At 38.4% G+C, this 22,541-nt stretch overlaps 1 protein-coding gene and 1 long non-coding RNA gene across 8 annotated transcripts in view; one reads left to right on the forward strand and one right to left on the reverse strand.

The window, feature by feature from the left end:
- The first annotated feature begins 297 nt into the window (after positions 1–297).
- On the forward strand, positions 298–18,484 carry LOC114486896 (uncharacterized). Of its 2 annotated transcripts, none has more exons than XR_008618262.1 (4): positions 298–598; positions 2,079–2,200; positions 13,542–13,578; positions 18,417–18,484. It is a non-coding gene; the product is annotated as an uncharacterized lncRNA (long non-coding RNA). The 2 variants fall into 2 exon arrangements; XR_003681293.1 differs by lacking the exon at positions 298–598 and adding an exon at positions 1,082–1,657.
- The window catches only part of KIF27 (kinesin family member 27), a 91,423-nt gene continuing 86,561 nt past the window's right edge, over positions 17,680–22,541 (reverse strand). For all 6 annotated transcript variants that reach the window (XM_024132892.3, XM_024132887.3, XM_028494089.2 and 3 more), the window contains one exon: positions 17,680–18,494. In XM_024132892.3, coding sequence (XP_023988660.1) covers positions 18,010–18,494 — 485 coding nt within the window. In that variant the 3' untranslated portion in view covers positions 17,680–18,009. The remainder of the gene's footprint in view (positions 18,495–22,541) is intronic.

The raw sequence follows: 22,541 nt of genomic DNA on the forward strand, positions 1-22,541 counted from the left end.
ACAAGATTTGAATAGAAACACTGCATCAGTTCTCTGTAAGGAAAATAATGAACATTGCTCAGTTCTCTGTAGAGTTACAGCACTTTCACGTTACCTCCGTTGGTGCTCCATCAGGTAGTAGGATTCTCATTTTACAAGCCAAGTTAAGTGACTTACCCAAAGCCTCACATCGAGTAAACGGCACAGCCGAAACACAGCTGTCCTGACTTCAAATTCTGTGCTGCTTACCGTTGCGTCACATCATCTTCCTAAATCACTTTCTTTCAACTAATAGTAGACGCCCCCATAGGTAAGACGCTGCAGGGTTACAGAGGGAAGTTAAAGCTGTTATCCTTGCCTTCAAAATAAGAAATAAAACAAGGATAAAACAGTTAAAAGACAAACTATGACAGATGCCATGTGAAAAATACAGAGTACTGCAGAATGTCAGGGAACTGCTCAGACCTGTCTGGGGAATCAGGAAAGAAAGGCAGTAAGGAGGAGAAGGCATTTGGGATTGACCTTGAAGGAGATGGGGATGGTTTTACAGCAAGAAGAGACAGCATGAGAACATATATGAAGGTGAATCAATGGAAGTTGTGTTCAGGAAAAGCAAATGGTAAGGCTCTAGGGCATGTTGAGAAGTGGCAGACACAGAGGAGAATGGGGCCTGGGATGCCAAGTGGAAGAATTTGTATTCAAATCATTCCTTAGTTTTTGTGGTTTAAAAGTTTGGGGGTTTAAAAACCTTGCTTTTCTTTGATCTCTCTGTGAATGGATACAGAAATCAGAGGTGGGAAAATGGTCAGATAGACTTGCGATAGGCCAGGTAAAAGGTAATGATAAATCTGAACTAAAGGTAAGGCAGGAGGAATATAAAAGAGCTTGGCTGAAAGATGATGTGGAAGCAGAATCTATAGAATTTGGCATTTGATTAATTGGTTTTCCAGTAAGAGGGGATTGCTTGAGAACATACATGAAGGAGGAAGAGAAAAATAAAAGGTAATGGAGGTTTTGAGTTTGGAGATAATTATAGAAGATTAAAAAAAGACAATTAGAGATAGGAATAGGAACTGCTTCTTGAGAGATCAATTTAGACTTGGACATTTTAAGGGTTTGAAAGATTGTTGAGACAGCCAGATAGAGGTGGACACAGAGAAGTTAGATGTAAAAGTTTTGAAGTAAGGGTAAGAGGGTTGAACTACAAGATAGATTGGGAAGTTATCAGCCTAGCAGTGATATCACTGTGAGAGAAAAGAAGAAAACAAAGGGCAGAATCTTGGAGAACATCTTTAGAACCTTGCTACTCAAAGCATGGTCAATGGCCCAGCTGCACTGGCCCAGCATCACCAGGGGATTTGTTGGAAAGGTGGAATCTCAGCCCTCCCCACCCCAGACCTGCTGAATCAGGTCTTCAGTTGAACAAGAACCCCAAGTGATTTGTATCACATTAAAGTTTAAGAAGCTCAGACCTAGATGAGAAAAGCCAACAAATAAAGAAGGGATCTAATCTAGATAGAGAAGCCAGCAAAGAAAGAGAGGAGGAAGTGGGAGGAGAACCAGAGAAATGCAGAATCACCAAAGCAAGATACAATGGAGTTTCACAAAGACAGGGGCAGGAAGGAGGGTTGATCACAATATCCAAAACCACAGAGGTCGAAAAGTTCAAGGAAAGAAGGTATGTTTGAACTTTGTGATTAGGTGGTGTGGTCATTATGACCATGTTGTTCTAACTGAAAGCTTGGAAACTGCCCCTTTGTGATTGGGGACAGCCTAGAAATATAATCCCTCCAGTCCCCACATATATGGGACATATCAAAGTAGGTTTGTGGATTTGATAGTGGGACAAAGTAGAAGATCTTTTCTAGTTGCTTCTATTTTCTCAGTGAAATAAGAAACAAGATCATTTTGGGAGACTGGTAATTGTCCATCACAATGTATTCTCTCTTTCTTCCTGACCACAGAGACTATTTTTCTCAGCCTTTCTTTCAGTTGGGTATGGTCAAATGTGAAGTTATTGCTACTGGAATGTGAGCAGAGATGATGTCGGCCACTGCCAGGCTAGCGTGCCTCCTTCATGCGTTTTTCCTTCCTGCCAGCTGGATTATGCAGATGACTACAAGTCCCTGGGGTTGGCAGAACCACAAGAAAGAACGAGCCGGGATGAAGGAGAGCTGCCCATTGACCTGGAACACCCACTCTGGATTATTTTGTGAGCAAGGTATAAATTTCTTTTGAGTGGGAGCCATAACATTTTTGTTTGTTATAACAGTTTAGCCTACTGTGGCTCATGTAGTTATTAACTAAAGTAATGAGGGGGGAGTTAGCGGGGGAGGGAGAGAAGAAGAGAGATGAAATACTAGTCTGTCAGTGTGGGAGAGGGAATTGATGAGGGAAACATGGTAAGGTTTCCAGGCACTAATAAGGGCCCACCTGAGTGAGTGGCCATGAATTTATAGTGAGACCAGTCAGTATGGTTGTGCATTTTTCTCTAGACAGATTTAGTTGCTCATGCAATGCACAAGCACTGAGTAGGCAGTTTTGGATTACCCAGGACTGAGATTTGGCTGGGCAAGTAGGATGGGGAGAGATTGGCAAAGGGTAGTTGAGGGTAGATGCAAAGAAGGCATTATAATTTCAGATGTGGTAAGAAATAAGGCTTTGAGAGGGGTGGGGAACTGTGACAAGATGGGAGGGTGAATGGAATGGTGTTTCTGATCAGGTTGAAGAATTGTTGGAGTTTAGGTACCATAGAGAATGACCTGAAAAGAGAAGATATGGGTTGGAGAGTAGTAGGCTTGAAATTAAAATTAGAAGTAATGTCAGTAATGTCAAGGTGTAGGGAATGACCATAAGAGTGGGTAGCTGAGATAGCAGAGGGCTAAGATCATTCGAAGAGAGATGGTCAAGGAACTGAGAGGCAGTAAGGATTTGAAAGATATCTATGTCTATATCTATATCTTGCAAAGAATTATCTGCAGACATGACAGTGGTGTTGGAGTAGTGAGTAGCCTTGAAGAGAGTGATAATGAGCCTGGTCCTAAAATCTTCAAAGAATGAGGGGCTGAATGCTCTGAATTACGGTGTTCAAGGCCATCAGCGTTTTAAGATGTTAAACTCTTGCATGTTTCAGGCACTTTAAAGTTTTGTTACTAATGTGAGATTTCTAATTGCTTCTCTTTGACCTCCCAGATTACAGATGGTGACTGCTTTCTTTAAGAGGAAATGCCCATCTGTCTGTATTATAAAATAAACACATGCCAGGGTTCCCAGTTTAAATGACTATGCTTTAAAATTTGTCATAAACTACTCCTTCTACCTCCAACATGTATCTTCAAATAGACACATCAAAAGTGATGCTAGCTTTGCCACATCAAATAATGTGCTGTAAATGTTAAAATTCTATGTGAAAAACCTCAGCTATAGCTTAAGCTAACAATAAATAGGGATTGATTAGAGGCCTGACAAGTTGAAAATAACAAGATTACCTGTAGTTTAAAACATGAAGTACCCCATTATATAGCATAGGTGGTCTGGAGTCAGACTGCTAGGTGTTGAATCACAGCATCCATCTCATGGGGTTATTGTGAGGATAAAATATTAATGTATATTATATATATAAGCATTTAAAGGACTTTTTAGCACATATAAGCACTCAATAAAATTTAGGTATATTATGATACTAATCTATATCTAATTCTTATAGAACTGCCTATAACTATACTTGGACTTCTCCCACTTAGAAAACATGTTCGTTACATCTATTCATGTTAATGGTAAGGAGACTTCTGGTTCAACACAGTGCATTGATCACATGTTTTTCTCTACTCACTCCAGATACCTCATTAAAATGAGAGTGAAGGGATAAAAAAGGTATAAACCCATAAAGACAATGCAAACAGGAAAAAAGATCCCTGCTGAAGAAGGATGTCAACAAACTTAGGAACATGGAAGGAGATGGATGAGTGACAACTAACTTACCCAAACTAAGAAATTTAATATCTAAGCTTCTGGGAGGAGGTTGAGCCAGCCAGAGTGAACCTTTTCACATCCCAGACCCTAGAAAGGGTCTGAAGCTAGAGCTGCCGCACCTCTGAAGGCAGAAGTAGAGTGGGACTGAGAATGAGAATTTATTATGAAGATTTTATGGTGAACAGTGGGACCCTTCCTTCCCCGAGTCCCTAACCCATTCCCTGCTGCCTTAACTCAGTAGATAGGAAGTATACTTTCTGGAGAATTTGACTCAGAGCTCCTCTGGACCCCAGGCAGAGCTAAGCACAGGGATGACTCACTCCGTAGAAAAGCAGAATTAAATGAAGTTGTGCATGTTGAGTTATGAGACATATCCCCCCCCACCCCAGCTTAATTCCCGAATTCAGATTCTAGAATGCTGGGATCCTGTCAGGGAATCAGAAGCTTCCTCTGGGTGGAAAACCAGCTGGTCCAAGAGTAAAGGCTTACAAATATTGACAATTGGGGGTTCTGTAATGGAGAATGTGGCTTGTCACCTATCTCTGTACAATGAAGCCCAACAGTAGACAAGTCCTGTTCCTACCAACAGAAGCTCTCATCCACTGTTAGTCCATAGTGAATAGTCCAGGATCTCCAGATATTTGAAGAAACCTCCTTACATGAAAGAGCCTGAAATGAACAAACAGGAGAAAGAAAGAAAAAAAGAAAAAGGCAGAGAGAGAGAGAGGGTGGGAAAGAAGGAAGGAAGGAACGAAAGAAGAAGAAGAAAGAAAAAAGAAAAGAAACAGAGGAAACAGAGACAATGGAGGGACCAGAAAAAGATGTCAAAGTAAAAAATTTTAACTCACATATGCTCAGGAATCTACTAAAGGGAGATGCCTCATCAAAATAAGGGTGTAAACCAAGAAACAGAAACACATAGGACCTACCTGGTAAACAGGAGCTCCAACAAAGGAGAAAATAGGGAGAATTCCTGAGATAAAGGTGAAGGGAAGTTCCAGGATGATGACTGTGTAGCAGGCCTGGAGAGCAAACAGTCTACTCTGACACAGGAGGATGGAGGGCTCCAGAAGGGATGTCTCCAAGGAAAAAATAACAACAACTATAAAAACCACAGAATTGATCGATTACCTACTGTGTTTGAACCTTATGAGAGAAATTTCACAGCTCTGATGGATCACATAGAGATGAAATGGTGATAGGGTATAGAGAAAACTAAGCAACCCAAGGAAGAGGGGGCTATAAATTCCAGGGAAAACAAAATAATTGTGGTGGACTGTATGATTGTTTAATACTTGATGTTACTTTCCTGGAGGAGAATTATACTTCCCTGCCTCATTGATGTCAGACCTGGCAGGGTGAATTACAGTGGCCAGGGAAATAGAGGCACAGGCAGAATCTTTAGAGCCGTGTCTCTAGCCCTGCCACAAAGTGGGCACTTGTTAGAAGCTGCCTCTGGCCATCTGAGTCCTGAATGCAGACACCGTAGAGCGAACTGCAGCTGGCCTGCCTCCAACATGCTGTGTAAATGAGAAATAACCCTTTATTGTTGTAGGCCACTGAGGTTTTTGTGGTAATTTGTTAATGCAGCATAATTAACCTCTCCTGACTGATATAACATGGGATGCTGTGGACAATATATAACATAGAGATTAAAATATATAAACACTGAACAATGGGATATAAGCATATTGGGAAATTAGTAAATGGCATAAAATGGCTAAAACGGAATAACTAAGCCATGGCAATAGAAATGTGCTCTTTAGGGCTTCCCTGGTACCACAGTGGTTGAGAATCAGCCTGCTAATGCAGGGGACATGGTTTCGAGCCCTGGTCTGGGAAGATCCCACATGCCGCGGAGCAACTAAGCCCGTGCGCCACAACTACTGAGCCTGCGCGTCTGGAGCCTGTGCTCCGCAGCAAGAGAGGCCGCGAGAGTGAGAGGCCCGCGCACCGCGACGAAGAGGGCCCCCCGCTCGCTGCAACTAGAGAAAGCCCTCGCACAGAAACGAAGACACAACACAGCCAAAAATATATATAAGTAAGTAAATAAATAAATAAAAGATTACTATTAATTTTTTAAAAAGAAAAGAAAAAAAGAAATGTGCTCTTTAGAAACGTGGAGTTAAATAGTAGAACAGCAGTTTTCCTTTGAGAAGCAGGCATCAGAGTGACGACCAATGGAGCAGGGCCTTCTGTTTATTGTTACGAGCCTTGTAATTATTTGACTCAAACCATATATGCTGTCACTTTGAAAAAAATGACAAGAAAAAAATGTAAGAAAAAATTTTTTTCTTACACTTAAGAAAAAATTAATGCCAAGTGAGAAGAGGGAAATGTTGTAATATTGTTTTTAATTCAGTCAATTTAATAGACTGATCATTAATCATCCCACAGTAATATTAAGATTGTAAGTAGAACTATTCCTGATTAATAATTAATTTTAAAATATCTTTTTCAAGAGAATTGGATAAATCAAATAAGCTAAACTTTTTCATTCTACCTTCACACTGCCCACTACAAAATAGAAATGTCAATATGGCTTTGCTAGTATTTTGACTCAGCTACCTCCTTCCCTTGCCCTTACTATGGTGTTATTTATAGTGTACTATTTATATGAAGTCAAATGTCACTAACTTGAATTTGAAAAATGACCTACATGAATATGGAATTGTTTTATGAAAGGCTATTTTATACTTTCAAAAATAATTAATTTTTAAATACCCTCTCACACTAGACCAAAAAAAAAAAAGGATTTTCCTCAGGAGCCTTGCAGTGATTAAAATCGATGTTATGCATAGATATAGACATAGATATCACCTATAAATTATTTGTAAATAATTAGTTCTACTTAATGGGTTTTAAATTCTCTTCTGGTATTTTGTACATCATCTGTACTATGTCTAAAGAAAAAGGATTTCGGGCAGCAAAAGTAAACCAGTCCAATTGCTGTGTAAATTGTACAGAATAAATGCAGCAGGCTTTCCATAGCCTTTCGATTCTTTAGTGTGGTCCTTTTGTGATCTAAGCTACCTTCCTATCCTCAGCTTCAGCCATCCCTTACACCCAGCACTAATTCAGTCACTCAGCAGATCCTTATTTGGAGTCCCCAATGTACTAGGACCATTTCTAAACTGCTTGCAGTTCCCTGAGTATATGGTGTTGTCTCCCCTTTCTTAGCCTTTACAATGGGGTTTCCTGATTTAAAATGCTATTCCTCTTATTCTTATACCTTCTAAAACCCAACTTATCCATTAAGACACAAGGGGCACCTTCTTAGGGAAGGCTTCCCTTACCCTTGAACGTTAAAAGCCCTTCCTCCATACTCCCATAGTGCCCTCTATATTTTTACCAGAGCCATTATATTCTCCTTTATATTGTGAGTCCCATTAAAACAGAAACCTGGCCTTTTACTCACTTGTATGTCACTAGAGTGCCAGGCTCCTTGTATGCGTTCAAATGGTCAAAATGTTACTGTCTGTCTTTATTCAACAGACTGTGTGCTTCTTGGTGGATGGGTCTGTGATTTATTAAACTCTGTTTTTTTTTAGCATTTAGCATAACACCTAGCACATAGAAATTGATTGAATAAATTAGCTTTCTCTGCATCACCATTAATCTTTAAAATATATAGCATTGAGGAATATGCAGAAAGTATCCTGATGATACAGAGAGACAGGGTGCTGAGGATTGTTCCATTTGTGTTTTACTTAAATAGGAAAAATACATGTGAAAGACCTGAGACTATAGACTACAAAAGCTAAATTACCTAGTGGTGCTCTATGCTCTTACCATCCTTCACCTAGCAATAAGAAAAACAAATAATTCTTGAAGGAATAATCTTAAAATAATCAGCTAAAAAGTTATCATCATCATCAACAAAAAAAAGTTGGATTTCTGGGAATTCCTTAGCAGTCCAGTGGTTAGAACTCCGAGCTTCCACTGCAGGGGGGCACGGGTTCAATCCCTGGTTAGGGAACTAAGATCCTGCAAGCCGTGCAGCGCGGCCAATTAAAAAAAAAAAAAAAAAAGGTGGATTTCTGCTCGTTCAGTCAGTTTGTATGGGTAAACATTACCTAAGTTCCTTGATTCATGGTGTGGTGTGTTTCTAATCCAAATTTACTATCCACCACAAATTGTGATCAATATACAAAAATTAGTTGTATTTCTATACACTAGCAATGAACAATCTGAAAATGAAATTAATAGAACAAGTCCATTTACAATAGCATCAAAAGAAAAGAAATATTCAGGAATAAATTTAGCCAAAGAAGCATAAGACTTGTACACTGAAAACTACAAAAGATGGTTAAAAGAAATTAAAGATATAAATAAATAAAAGACAGCCCATGTTTATGGACTGGAAAACTTAATGTTGTTAAGATGGCAATACTCCCCAAATATAGCTACATATTCAATGTAATTCCTATCAAAATTCCAACAGACTTTTTTGCAGAAATGGATAAGCTGTTCCTAACATTCATATTTAAACTCAAGGGACCCTAAATAGCCAAAACAATATTGAAAAAGGATAAAGCTGGTAAACTGACACTTCCCAACTTCAAAATTTACTACATAGCTACAGCAATCAAGTGTGGCACTAGCATAAGATATAAGCCAATGGAATAGAATCAAGAGTCCATAAGCAAACTCAAACATCTATGGTCAATTAGCTTTCAACAAGGGTGCCAAGACAACTCAATAAGGAAAAGATAGTTTTTTTCAGTAAATGGTGCTGAGACAACTTGATATCCACATGCAAAAGAATGAAGTTGAACCTCTACCTCACACCACATACAAAAATTAATTCAAAATGGACCCTAGACATAAATGTAAGAACTAAAATAATAAAACTCTATTTATTTATTTATTTATGGCTGCTTGGGTCTTCGTTGCTACGCGCAGGCTTTCTCTAGTTGCAGCAAGCAGGGGCTACTCTTCGTTGTGGTGCACGGGCTTCTCATTGTGGTGGCTTCTCTTGTTGCGGAGCATGGGCTCTAGGCACATGGGCTTCAGTAGTTGCAGCACGCAGGCCCAGTAGTTGTGACTCACAAGCTCTAGAGTGCAGGCTCAGTAGTTCTGGCGCATGGGCTTAGTTGCTCTGCAGCATGTAGGATCTTCCCGGACCAGGGCTCGAACCCGTGTCCCCTGCATTGGCAGGTGGATTCTTAACCACTGTGCCACCAGGGGAGTCCCAACAATAAAACTCTTAGAAGGAAAGACAGGTGTAAATCTGTATGATATTGGAGTAGGCAATGGTTTCTTAGATATGACAACTAAAGCACAACCAACCAAAAGAAAAAAAGATAAACTGGATTTCATCAAAAGCAAAAACTTCTGCAATGCAAAGGACACCATCAGAAAAGTAAAAAGACAACACAGAATGGGAGAAAATATTTGCAAATCATATATGATAAGGGACTTGTATCTAGCAAATATAAAGAACTCTTACAATTCAACATTGAAAACACAAATAACTCAGTTTTAAAGGGGCAAAGGATTTGAACAGACATTTCTCCAGAGAAGACAAACAAATGGCCAATAAACACATGAAAAAAATATTCAGTATCATTAGTCATTAGGAAAATGTAACTCAAAACACAGTGAGATACCACTTCACATCCACTAGGATGGGTATAATAAAAAAGACAGACAATAACAAGTGTTGGCAAGGATGTAAAGTAATTGGAACCCTCATACACTGCTGGTGGGAATGTAAAATGGTGCAGCTGCTATGGAAAACAGTGCAGCAATCTCTCCAAAAGTTAAACGTAGATTTACCATATGACTCACAAATTCCACTCTTAGGCATATACCCAAGAGAACTGAAAACATTCACACAAAAGCTTGTACACAGATGTTTATAGCATTCCATAGCATGGTTATTCATAAGAGCCAAAAAATAGAAATAATCCAAATGTCCATCAACTCATGAATGGATAAACAAAGTGTGGTATATCCACATAATGGATTATTATTCAGTCATAAAAAGGAATGAAATACTCTTACAGGCTACATGAATGAATCTTGGAAACATTATCCTAAGGAAAAGAAGCCATACACTAAAGGATGTATGAAATGTCAAAAACAGGCAATTCCACAGAGACAGAGATTACTGGTTGCCAGGGGATGGGAAAAAATGAAAATTGGGACTGATTACTAATAAGAACAGTGGTTTTTTTGGCATGATGAAAATGTTCTGGAATTAGTAAGATTGCACAACACAGTGAATATACCAAAAACTACTGAACTGTGCACTTTAAGATGGTAACTTTTTTGTTATGTGAATTTTTTTTTTTTTTTTTTTTTTTTTTTTTTGGGTATGTGGCTCATGGGCCCAGCCGCTCCGCGGCATGTGGGATCTTCCCAGACCGGGGCGCGAACCCGGTTCCCCTGCATCGGCAGGCGGACGCGCAACCACTGCGCCACCAGGGAAGCCCTGTTATGTGAATTTTATCTCAAAAAGTTTTTAGGTGAAATGTGATCCTAAACTTGAAATAAGTCCTAAGCAACTGTATAGATCAAAACAGTAGATCTAGAGCAGTTTCCAATGGCTCAGCAAAATTAGTCAGTGCTCTTCCCCTCGCATAAAAACTGGCTGGATGGGATTTCTGTGTTCAGATGCAATTTATGATAATTGACCCTTCTGAGCATGCACGCACTGGGTCAATTGAAAAGCAATTTTTAAGTTGGTGAGCTTACATCTGGTTTTTACAGCTTTGTGTGTTTGCCTAACTCAGAAACAATTTCTAACTAAAAAAAAAGCATCCTTGATTCCCTATTCCCTTACCCTACTTTATTTTCTCCATAGTACTCATCACTGCAATCAATGTAAGTTCCTTGAGTGATAGGGCTTTTAGTTCTCAGCTCTAGCCTCAATGATAAAAGGTTAATAGAAAACATAAAGCAGAAAAATGCCTATAAATATCTAAAGAAAATTTCCATCAGTTGTCTATAGATGCCATTTTTGTGATGTCTTCAGAATACAAGTAACTTTAATTATCAGCTCACCCTTTGAAAGAGGCACAGACTTTTCCCCATACAAGAACTAAACCCCGGGGTACTGGCCTGGTTCTGAAGGGTATTTTGGTTTGCTGTAGCCTGGCCAATTAAACTCACATAATCAGGTCCTTACATCTAGTTTCCCTTCTCAGTGATTAGTGAGATAGTGAACTTTGTAATAAACCTTAAAAGAGGACCAATGAAAGTAACTCTCCCAGGAAAAGTGTGTTAGTATTTTTCCTCTCTGTTTGTTCACAATCCACTAGAATTCTTCTGATTATAGGTTCCATTACACTTAAAGTCTTGGCCTTCTCTTTGATTACTTGGCTTCACAGGTCATGGGTGCATTGATCTAAATAGAGACAAAATATTCCTTAACATTGGCAGATACTTGCAAGCTAAGGGAAATGAGCTTCCCTCAGAATACTTACAAAGGAGACTGCCATGGTAATGTTAGATTTAATTCTGATATACTTCTTGTATATAGTAGCTGAGAGTATGAAAGGCCAAAGACTTTGCTGTTAATTTGATCACATACCTATACATGTACCAAAAAATTAACTTTTACAGTTTCCCTGAGGGAAAAATTGAGCTTAAAATATTTACCAAATAAAAACTAGACTTTTCAGTTTTAAGAAAAGTTATTTTCTTTCTTTTTTTTTTTCTTTTTAATTTTTGGCTGTGTTGGGTCTTTGTTGCTGTGCTCAGGCTTTCTCTAGTTGTGGCAAGCGGGGGCCACTCTTCATTGTGGTGCACAGGGTTCTCATTGCGGTGGCTTCTCTTGTTGCGGAGCACGGGCTCTAGGCATGCCAGCTTCAGTAGTTGCAGTGCATGGGCTCAGCAGTTGTGCTGCACGGGATCAGTAGTTGTGGCGCACGGGCTCAATCGCTCCGCGGCATGTATCTTTCCAGACCAGGGCTTGAACCCGTGTCCCCTGCATTGGCAGGCAGATTCTTAACCACTGCACCACCAGGGAAGTCCCAGAAAAGTTATTTTCTAGCCAGAATTCATCAATAACAAAAAAATGTAATTGTTACTAAAGAAATAAGTAACAAATGGCCAAAAACTGGTGGTTAAAAACCCAGTAAAAACATATTTTTTTGTTTGTAAATCAAAGAAATAGTCATGAAGCACTTCTGAGGCCTATAAAAATAGACTCAGCCAAGTCTTTAAAATATTTTCTTGTGAGAATTGAATTCACATGAAACTTCCCAGAGACTAGTTATTTCTACGGTTGCTAACATATATAATTAAAACTCTGAGAATTTGTTTTAAAATGTCTTTTGATATATATAAAGTAAGCAACCACATTTGTGCTAAAAAGTTATCACATTTTGACAACCAACTCTATGGAAAACCTACTTGTAATTCTATCATAAACATGTATGATGCTTTAGTTTTCAAAGTGCTTTTATATATTTATTTGACAAAGCAACAAACTATTTACATGTAGTAAAAACAGTAGTTTCACTACCAAATAATTTATTAAATAATTAGTGTTGCATTTGAAAAATAAGGTTGTGATTTTAAATGCAAGGAAGTGATTCATACATTGCTTTTTTTTTTTTTTAATGGCTGTTTGGTGTTTTAGAAAATATAATTATTTAAGGTACTCCATTACTAAGATTATAACCTGGGTCATTATGATCATGTTCTGGTTGTCTTACAGCCAGTGACACCTAGGGAAAATGTCCAGTGAAACAGACAGGCTTACTTCCAGGCTTCGAATGGAACAATTTAAATGCTGCCCAACCCCCAGGTGATGGGTATGAATTTCAAAAGAAGACTGGCACCTCAGTATACAAATACCTTGCCCTTTTCCCAATCTAGAAAAAAATAATCACGCTAGAAAGTAACAACAAAACTTTGATAATACTTATGAATTATCAAAATTATAAATCAGTTCAATTCAGATTCACTCCTTACTCCTTTTCATGGTGAACAATGAAATACCACTGCAGGCCACAAACAAAAATGAATAACATCAGTTCAGCCTCTCAAGGCGCAGTCTAAGAGCTGCTGGTTTGTAATTATGAATGGAAGTCTTTTAGCCAAAGATTTTTCAGGAGAAAAATTCAGAGATATTTTAGCAGAGAGAAAAATTAAGCAAAATGTTTAAGTATTGTTTTATAAAGATAAATCTTGTCAATTCTGCCTACAGTGTTTGTTTTTGCATACTCTTCATGGTTCTTCAACATTAAGATCACTTAAGTCCTTCACTTAAATTCTTCAGTTTATGTTACAACTGATGAAATTTATCTAAAACTAATGTTTCTTGTAATTCTCTATTGAATGGCTCCACAATTTCCATTCAAATTCTGTCTAAGGTGGCTTTTTTTCATACAATCCTGAATTAGTAGTAATATAGGAAGAGAGATCAGTATTAAAAACTGGGATGTATATTTTCAAATGGCAAATTCAATACTAACTAGGAATATTCTTTAGGGTATAGAGATAGCCAAAGAGCGAAGTTAAATTTATGTTGCTTCAAGAGAAATAAAATATATTCTCTCAAAACATTTTTGAAAATTCCTTGCTGGCCTATGGAATGCTTTAAAACAAACCTCTTTTTCTTCTGTTTTTATCAGAGCTATTTGAATCCTGGAACACCGTGGGGAGTGAGGGGTAAGTAAGTTATAATCTGCCTATAATTTGTTGTTGTTACTTGGGGCAGGGTTCAAGAAGTGGTTCTTTGAAGAGACCCCTCAGATCAAATAAATTCTAACAATATTTACCACTTTGGACTTGAAAAATCATACCTTGCTTTGTATATACTGTAATAAGCTTGAAAACACAATAATACAGTATGCAAATATTGTTTCAAGATGCATTTCTTTTGTTCTACTTTAATTACACAAGTATTTACTAATAAATGGAGTTTTAAATTTCCAAAAATCATAAGTGTACAAGTTTTTAGATGTTTAGTTTTCTACTCTTCTGTTGTGAATGGTTCTGTTCCTTGGGCATATAAGGATCTTGCTCATTATAACAAAGTCTGTGAGATTGTTCTATTTTTCTCTTTGAATACTGTAGAGATAACTCAGTAGAGTTTTGTGTAATAATTTACCAGTAGAACCTAATACCTAAATCTAAGTCAATATATTTGGGTTCAGTTAAATTACAATAGTGACAATTCTGTTGATTCATTGTGGACATTCCTAGGAAAGAAGATATAAAAAGGGACAAAAAGAACTATGCAAAATATCAAAAGCCAACATTATAACATCAAGTTTTTCTGAGCTTTCTTTTTATAATTTCTCTTGTTCTAACTACCACCACATTGAGGTATTGTTGGTGTCAACATGAAGGCCATTATAAAAATCAAACACCACTCTAGTATTCAGTGCCACGTATGCACTGCATTCCAAAAACAAGGAACGGAAGCAGTCACCCCGATGCAGGCATTAAGGGGTGCATTGTTTGTAGAGAATTTTAAAACAATGAAACTTACGAAAAGTCAGTCTACTTCTTATTATCAGCATCAAGGTAAACAATGACAGTGATAAAATACTCCTCGCCATTAGAAAGATGCTCCCATATCCACCCTTTGAACACTACCGCCCAGATGAGTTCAAAATACCACATACCCAATGCATTTGGGATATTTATTGGGGCAAGATCTCACTCTCAACTTTATTTTCAATTTTTGAAAATATAAACATAGAAGAAATGTGTTATCAATACTAATCAAGGCAGCCTGCAGCCTGTTATATCTTTAAATGTAAAATATACATAATGAATACTTAAAAAAATTCCAGTGAAGTTGAGAGAGGAATTGTAGACATGAGTGGACACTGAGCTTTCATTATTCATACTCCAGTGTTTTATAAAATCACAAGTATGTCCCTAAGGAAATAAATGAAAGAGCAAAACATGTCACACTTGCTTTTTTTTTTTTTTTTTTTTTTATTTTTGTGGTATGCGGGCCTCCCTCTGTTGTGGCCTCTCCCGTTGCGGAGCACAGGCTTCGGACGCGCAGGCTCAGCGGCCATGGCTCACGAGCCCAGCCGCTCCGCGGCACGCGGGATCCTCCCAGACCGGGGCGCGAACCCAGTTCCCCTGCATCGGCAGGCGGACGCGCAACCACTGCGCCACCAGGGAAGCCCAACACACTTGCTTTTAATGCATGAGAATTTGTGTTGACTCTAGAACCAAACTCCCACTGAGGACTTGACTTCTTAGCAATTCATTCTAAGACTTAGTATGACACTTTGTTTTAAAATATAAGACGCCCATTCTTAAATAAGCATTTATCACTTTATTGACCTGGACTATTACAAACAAGCCAATGGCAATAAAGTCCACATTACTGAAGATCATATGTATATTTTTGCTTACTCCTTGGACACTGAGTTCATGAAGATGTGAAGAACTAAGTGCGGGGGGGGGGGGCGGACATTAGCAAAAGAAAACAAACATTAAAGCACAAAAGCACCTTCACTGATGTTCTTGCCACCCATAGTTCCCAGACTCAGAATTCTCCAACTCTGTTATCTACAACACTCTGGAGTTAGGGAAAGAACTAGTACTTTATGGAGGCAAATATGTTTCTTTCCAAATGCTCTGTTATAGGTGGAAAAAAAATAATGAACTTTAAAAAAAAAACCCACAAACATATTTCATACACACACAAAAAGGCAAACAATGACAAAATGTTTAGACTGAGAGCATGTGAAACAGAGGGTAAATTTATTATTAGTTAATGTAAAAAAATTGTACTTGCCTTGGGGGAGATGACAATTTTTCTTTCCTTTGTGACTGCACTGACTAAACTAGAAAGAGAAGAGGTTCCCTCCCAGAATATATTATCCAGGACATTATTTATATGTGTTTGTTTGAGTATTTATATGAAATCTATCATAGCATATAAAGGATGTATGTTTAACCAAAAGGAAGAAAAAAAAATTGTACCTTTGTTATTTAGATGTCAGTTCATATTTGCATTATCAAATCTACTCATTGTTGGTTTAATATAAATTTTCTTGCTTTGTTAGTGAGCTGGCTTTTAGAAATGTGTTTATATTTCCACAGGTAAAGCAAATATGTGTCAATTTCTTGGGCAAGCAGAATTCCAATGTCAAAATACATTCTTATATGAATTATTTCTAAATTATTACTTAATTTTATAAGGAACTTAAAATTAGGGGCTTCATTAATAAATATGTACATATTAATAAATATATGATTGCTGTGCTTTGCTAAGGCACTGGCCTTTTGCCATTGTCTATCTATCTATCTAAAACACACATTATATATGATATATATTAAATACATATTATACAAACCAAAGGCAAAAAGAGAAAACTAGCTGAAAACAGGAATCTTGTCTTCAAATAGTCCCTGTTCAAAAAATAAAATCTCTAAGTTGGTTTGTAAATTTGTTGGTTGAAACAGTTTCTCATTGGGCCAAAATTATAACTTGTGGTTCCGTTTCCAGGTTAAGTCCACAGAAGTCTATTTAAACCATAATTCAAATGAGTTTTAATACCATACTTACGAGATCTAGAAACTATTTACCAATTTAGAAGTTTGTTTTGTTGGTTTTCTTCTCCTATAGGAACTGTTTTTTACCAGTAAGACCAAGGAACCCTACTTCCTAGGGGCTAGAAACTAGAAAAGGAAAACAGTCTGAGCACAGGGCAACAGTCTGGGTCTTAGGTAAGATGGTCAGGGTCAATAGCAACAAAGGAAAGAACAAAAGAAAAAACTTAGCATCAGGTAGGAAAAGTTGGAGTCAGTAATAAAGTGGGTTACTCTCATGGAGTAAGCTTCCATAAATCAGGGTGATTTTGCTACTGCCCCCCCCCCCAACATTAACTGGTTTAAGAAAAAACTTTATTTTACAAGCAAAAGTTTGGAAAAGTAACAAAAATAACAACATAAGTAACAAAATCATACTTCTGGTCATTATAATGAAATGTTTTCTGTGATTGAAAAATACGATGAAAAATTTGTTGGGCAAAGAAATGTTTAGTTCTTAATTCCAAACTGAGGTTTACATTATATAAGATTTGGACCAAAAATATCTTGAAGAAAAAATTTCATTTACATATTTACAACCCCCGTGCAATCTGGGCGGCCTGTGTACAGGCCTGACTAACCAGGTTGTAGAGGAAAAAATCTCAGATTAAGCCTATCAACTTATTAGCTAAAGATCCTCTGGCTAGACGTCAAGCTTTACAGGTGTACTCCATATGACCAGATACCTTTCCCTTGATATGTTAGAATACTTTAGTGTTATTCTATCCTTGTTTCCGTATTCCATGGAATTGTATTCATTTCTCCCAATTTTAGTAGCATAATGAGAGATATGCTGAATAGATAGGGCAGGAGAGAGATGATAAACCTATATTCCATATTATTAGCAAACCAATAATATAATACTCTAAAAGCAATTCCAGAAAAAAGAGAAGAGACCATGTTTAAAAAGTCAAGAATGATCACTCAGCCTCTGAGGACCATAAATTAACCTTAATCCCTAAACCTAGCCAGTTGCCTTAGCCCATAGAGTGCATTCTGGCACAAATTTTCAGCTGTTTCAGCCAAAACATGTGCAGCAGGTGACTCTCTCTCTGATATAAGCAATATTTAATTGTTTTTTAAAAAATAACAAAATATACTTGTATTTGAGAATAACAATATAAATTTATATTATAATTATTGTATTATAACATACTTTTATAATATAATAATAATACACTTTTATATTATATAATAATATACATTTGATGGATATTTTAGTTTATTATTCTACTCTTAGTTTTGTTCTTCAAATATGCCTGGAAAAAATTTTAAGCAAATTTAGAAGTGGAAACATTTAAATGTTCCATTACTTGATAAAGCATGTGTTTGGTTATTATGGAAATACAAATTTAAACTCCTCAAATATACTATAGAAGATATACATATCCATGGTATACAAAAGATTAGGGATTACTTCCTCCCCTTCTTCTTATATCCTCAGGGAACAGCTAGTGAGCTTAAGCTTTAATTTTTAACAGATTAGAAAAAGGGATCTTACCCACCTACTAAATTAAAATTTTTCTTATTAAATGCCTAAGTTTTTAAGTCACTCGTTTTCCTAGCTACTTCAATGGAATCAGCAGTCATAGATCCATCCGCAACTCCAAGACTGGAACTTCGTAACGACAGTTCCAAGGCAGAAATCTGACGTAACTCTTTGCGACACAACTTTACAGGCGTGACACTATGCAACTGTGCCACATTTCCTACTGGCTGAATTTGGGGTGTTGGTCGACTGTGAGATTTTGTAAACTGATTGTCATCCCTTTCTGTTTTGGCCTCGTTGCTTAACAAATGACCACTAGTGGGTGCTAAAGAGCTATAAATTGGTGGTAATTCTGGGCCTTCTTCCCAGAATTTCTGAGGATTTGGTTGTGTTCTTAAACTGCTTGTGGAACTGTCTAACTGTCTTTCCATTCCACTTAATTTTATATTTTCAGTTCTGGATGCCCATTTTGATTCTTCTGAAACCATGCCTGCTTCTTCTGGGTTCTGTACTCCATTTCCAGCATCATGATCTAAAAATAATCCAAAAAGCAGAAAAAAAATTAGAGGTTTCCTCCAAAACAGGTATTTTAATCATGATATCTTAACATAACTACATTATTATCATGCAATATAAATTGTCTTCCAGCTTTTTTTGTTAAGTGACTTCTTTGAGATGAACAGAAGTGTGAACATGAATTATTCTTATTTTACTTAGAGGCATCTTGCATGTGAATAACTGAGAACTTTCAATTAATGGAACAAAACTGAGAAGTAGTCTTCTAGAGATTTTGGTGCCCCTGGAAACACAGAGGTGCTTTAGGCCTCTCTGGTGCCCTTCCACACCTGCCTCTGCTGGGCTTGCCACTGGTGAATCACATTTCAAATCCTGGTCATATCTCCAGGGAATCTTCTGGGACTTGGCATTATATGTGTGAAAATCTACTCTTGATTGGCACTCCAAGCATGAGAGCAGGGTTCTTCTGTCTGAATGTACTCTGGGGTACATGCCACTGCTTTCACCATCAAAATGGAAATGACAGCATACCCCTTAGTGCGGACCACCCTGCTGGAATGAGTGATAGGAGTGAGTGAAGTTATCAAAGCTTGAGGTCCTCAAATCATAGAATAATCTAATATCAAAGACAAAACTTTGTTAAGGGAAGTCCATATAGGTACTAGACCTAATGCAAAGAAAAAATGCCAACTTTAACATATGTTGATGATGCAATTAGTACACTTCTGGTCCTGCGAGAACCAAGTTTAAAAACAGAAGTTGCACACTGGCAGCTCCCAAAACAAATCTGCCCACAGACATGTTTTACTTAGCCTATAAAATAATATGTGATGCAAAATTTTAAAAGTGGAAAGTTTCATATAAAAATATAGATTTCTGGATTTTAAAGAAAAATGAGAAAAACTGACAATTTCTGCCTGGCAACAGCAGCTGGAGCAGAGCTGCCCCTGCCAATTTACACAACTGCTGCAGTCCCACCACTCACTTTGGCTTCCTGGCTCCTGCAGGCATTTTAGTTTGTGACCCTGGTTTAAAACATAATTTTCCATATAACCTTTAAAAATTGTGAATAACTGTTGCACACCTGAAACTTATATAATATCGTACATCAACTCTACTCATTAAAAAAAAGAAAAAAGGATTGATTTTCTAGTTTTTAAAATTCTTCTCACAAACAAAAAACCTGAACTAGCAAATGACATAGATCCTCATGTGGAATTAGCAGGTACAAAGTTGATCATAGTGATCACAGTGGCTCCCAAACTTTGCTGCACATTAGTGTCACCTGGAAGCTTTTAAAAATCCTTTGGCCTAATAACCTATAATGGAAAAGAATCTGAAAAAGAGCGTGTGTGTATATATATATCTGAATCACTTTGCTGTACACCTGAAACTAACAGAATATTGTAAATCAACTATATTTCAATGAAAAAAAAATCCTGATGCCCAGGTCACAGTGTCTTGGGGAGGGAGCCAGGCATCTTTATTTTATTTTATTTTTTTTTGCTGTACGCAGGCCTCTCACTGTTGTGGCCTCTCCCGTTGTGGAGCACAGGCTCCGGATGCGCAGGCTCAGCAGCCATGGCTCACGGGCCCAGCTGCTTCCCGGCATGTGGGATCTTCCCAGACCGAGGCACGAACGTGTGTTCCCTGCATCGGCAGGCGGACTCTCAACCACTGCGCCACCAGGGAAGCCCCATCTTTATTTTTAAAGATCATATGAAAAAGAGCAGAGATGGGCTCGTGGAAAGGCTCACTCCCAAGCCCACTTAGATTCCTCACAATATAAAGTTTCCCTCTTCCAGAATTTCAACACTGAAGGAACAAACTAAAGAAAGATTTATTCACCCATAGTCACACAGCCAGTAAAAGAAATTAGGATCCCAACCAGATCTTCTGACTCTAGTATCCTGACATGTAGAGTTTTATAGTGGTTTAAATTGATACAAGAATAGAGTTTTGGGGAAAACCTTCAAGATGGCAGAGGAGTAAGACATGGAGATCACCTTCCTCGGCACAAATACATCAGAAATACATCTACATGTGGAACAACTCCTACAGAACACCTACTGAACGCTGGCAGAAGACCTCAGACCTCCCAAAACGCAAGAAACTCCCCACGTACCTGGGTAGGACAAAAGAAAAAACAGAGACAAAAGAATAGGGACGGGACCTGCACCTCGGGGAGGGAGCTGTGAAGGAGGAAAAGTTTCCACATACAAGGAAGCCCCTTCACTGGCAGAGACAGGGGGTGGGCGGGTGGGAAGCTTTGGAGCCACAGAGGAGAGCGCAGCAACGGGTGCAGAGGGCAAAGCGGAGAGATTCCCACACAGAGGATGGGTGCCGACCAGCCCTCACCAATCCGAGAGGCTTGTCTGCTCACCCACCGGGACGGGAGGGGGCTGGGAGCTGAGGCTCGGGCTTCAGAGGTCGGATCCCAGGGAGAGGACTGGGGTTGGCTGCGTGAACACAGCCTGAAGGGAGCTAGTGCGCCACAGCTGGCCGGGAGGGAGTCCAGGAAGAGCTCTGGAACTGCCGAAGAGGCGAGAGACCATTGTTTCAGGGTGCGCGAGGAGAGGGAATTCAGAGCACAGCCTAAACGAGCTCCTGAGACAGGCAAGAGCCGCGGCTATCAGCGCGGACCCCAGAGACGGGCATGAAATGCTAAGGCTGCTGCTGCAGCCACCAAGAAGCCTGTGTGCGAGCACAGGGCACTCTCCACACCTCCCCTCCCAGGAGCCTGTGCAGCCCACCACTGCCACAGTCCCGTGCGACGCCCTCAGGCGACCTACATGCAGAGGCGGGGCCAAATCCAAAGCTGAACCCCAGGAGCTGTGCGAACAAAGAAGAGAAAAGGAAATCTCTCCCAGCAGCCTCAGGAGCAGCAGATTAAAACTCCACAATCAACTTGAGGTACCCTGCATCTCTGGAATGCCTGAAGAGAACAAATCATCCCAAATTGAGGAGGTGGACTTTGGGAGCAACTGTAGACTTGGGGTTGCTTTCTGCATCTAATTTGTTCCGGGCTTTATGTTTATCTTAGTTTAGTATTTAGAGCTTATTATCATTGGTAGATTTGTTTATTGATTTGGTTGCTCTCTTCCTTTTTTTTATATAGATATGTATATATTTTTCCTCTTTCTCTTTCTGCGAGTGTGTATGTGTATGCTTCTTTGTGTGATTTTGTCTATAAAGCTTTGCTTTTACCATTTGTCCTAGGGTTCTGTCTGTCTGGGTTTTTTTTTTTGTTTTTTTTTTTAACTATAGTTTTTAGTACTTGTTATCATTGGTGAATTTGTTTTTTGGTTTGGTTGCTCTCTTCTTTGTTTCTTTATTTATTACTTTTTAATTTTTTTATTTTTAATAATTATTTTTTATTTTAATAACTGTATTTTTAAAAATTTTTCTTTCTTTCTTTCTTTTCTTCTCCCTTTTCTTCTGAGCCGTGTGGCTAACAGGGTCTTGGTACTCCAGCCGGGTGTGAGGCCAGTGCCTCTGAGGTGGGAGAGCTGAGTTCAGGACATTGGTCCACCAGAGACCTCCCAGCTCCATGTAATATCAAATGGTGAAAGCTCTCCCAGAGATCTCCATCTCAACCAAGACCTAGAAGAATTAAAGAGCAAGCAAACAATGATGAACAACACAATAAATGAAATTTAAAATTCTCTAGAAGGAATCAATAGCAGAATAACTGAGGCAGAAGAACAGATAAGTGACCTGGAAGATAAAATAGTGGAAATAACTATGGCAGAACAGAATAAAGAAAAAAGAATGAAAAGAATTGAGGACAGTCTTAGACACCTCTGGGGCAACACTAAACCCACCAACATTAGAATTATAGGGGTCCCAGAAGAAGAGAAAAAGAAAGGGACTGAGAAAATATTTGAAAAGATTATACTTGAGAACTTCCCTAATATGGGAAAGGAAATAGTCACTCAAGTCCACAAAGCACAGAAAGTCCCATACAGGATAAAACCAAGGAGAAACACACCAAGACACATATTAATCAAACTATCAAAAATTAAATACAAAGAAAAAATATTAAAAGCAGCAAGGGAAAAAC

The sequence above is a fragment of the Physeter macrocephalus genome, chromosome 9 (assembly GCF_002837175.3).
Source record: "Physeter macrocephalus isolate SW-GA chromosome 9, ASM283717v5, whole genome shotgun sequence".
Lineage (NCBI taxonomy): Eukaryota > Metazoa > Chordata > Mammalia > Artiodactyla > Physeteridae > Physeter > Physeter macrocephalus.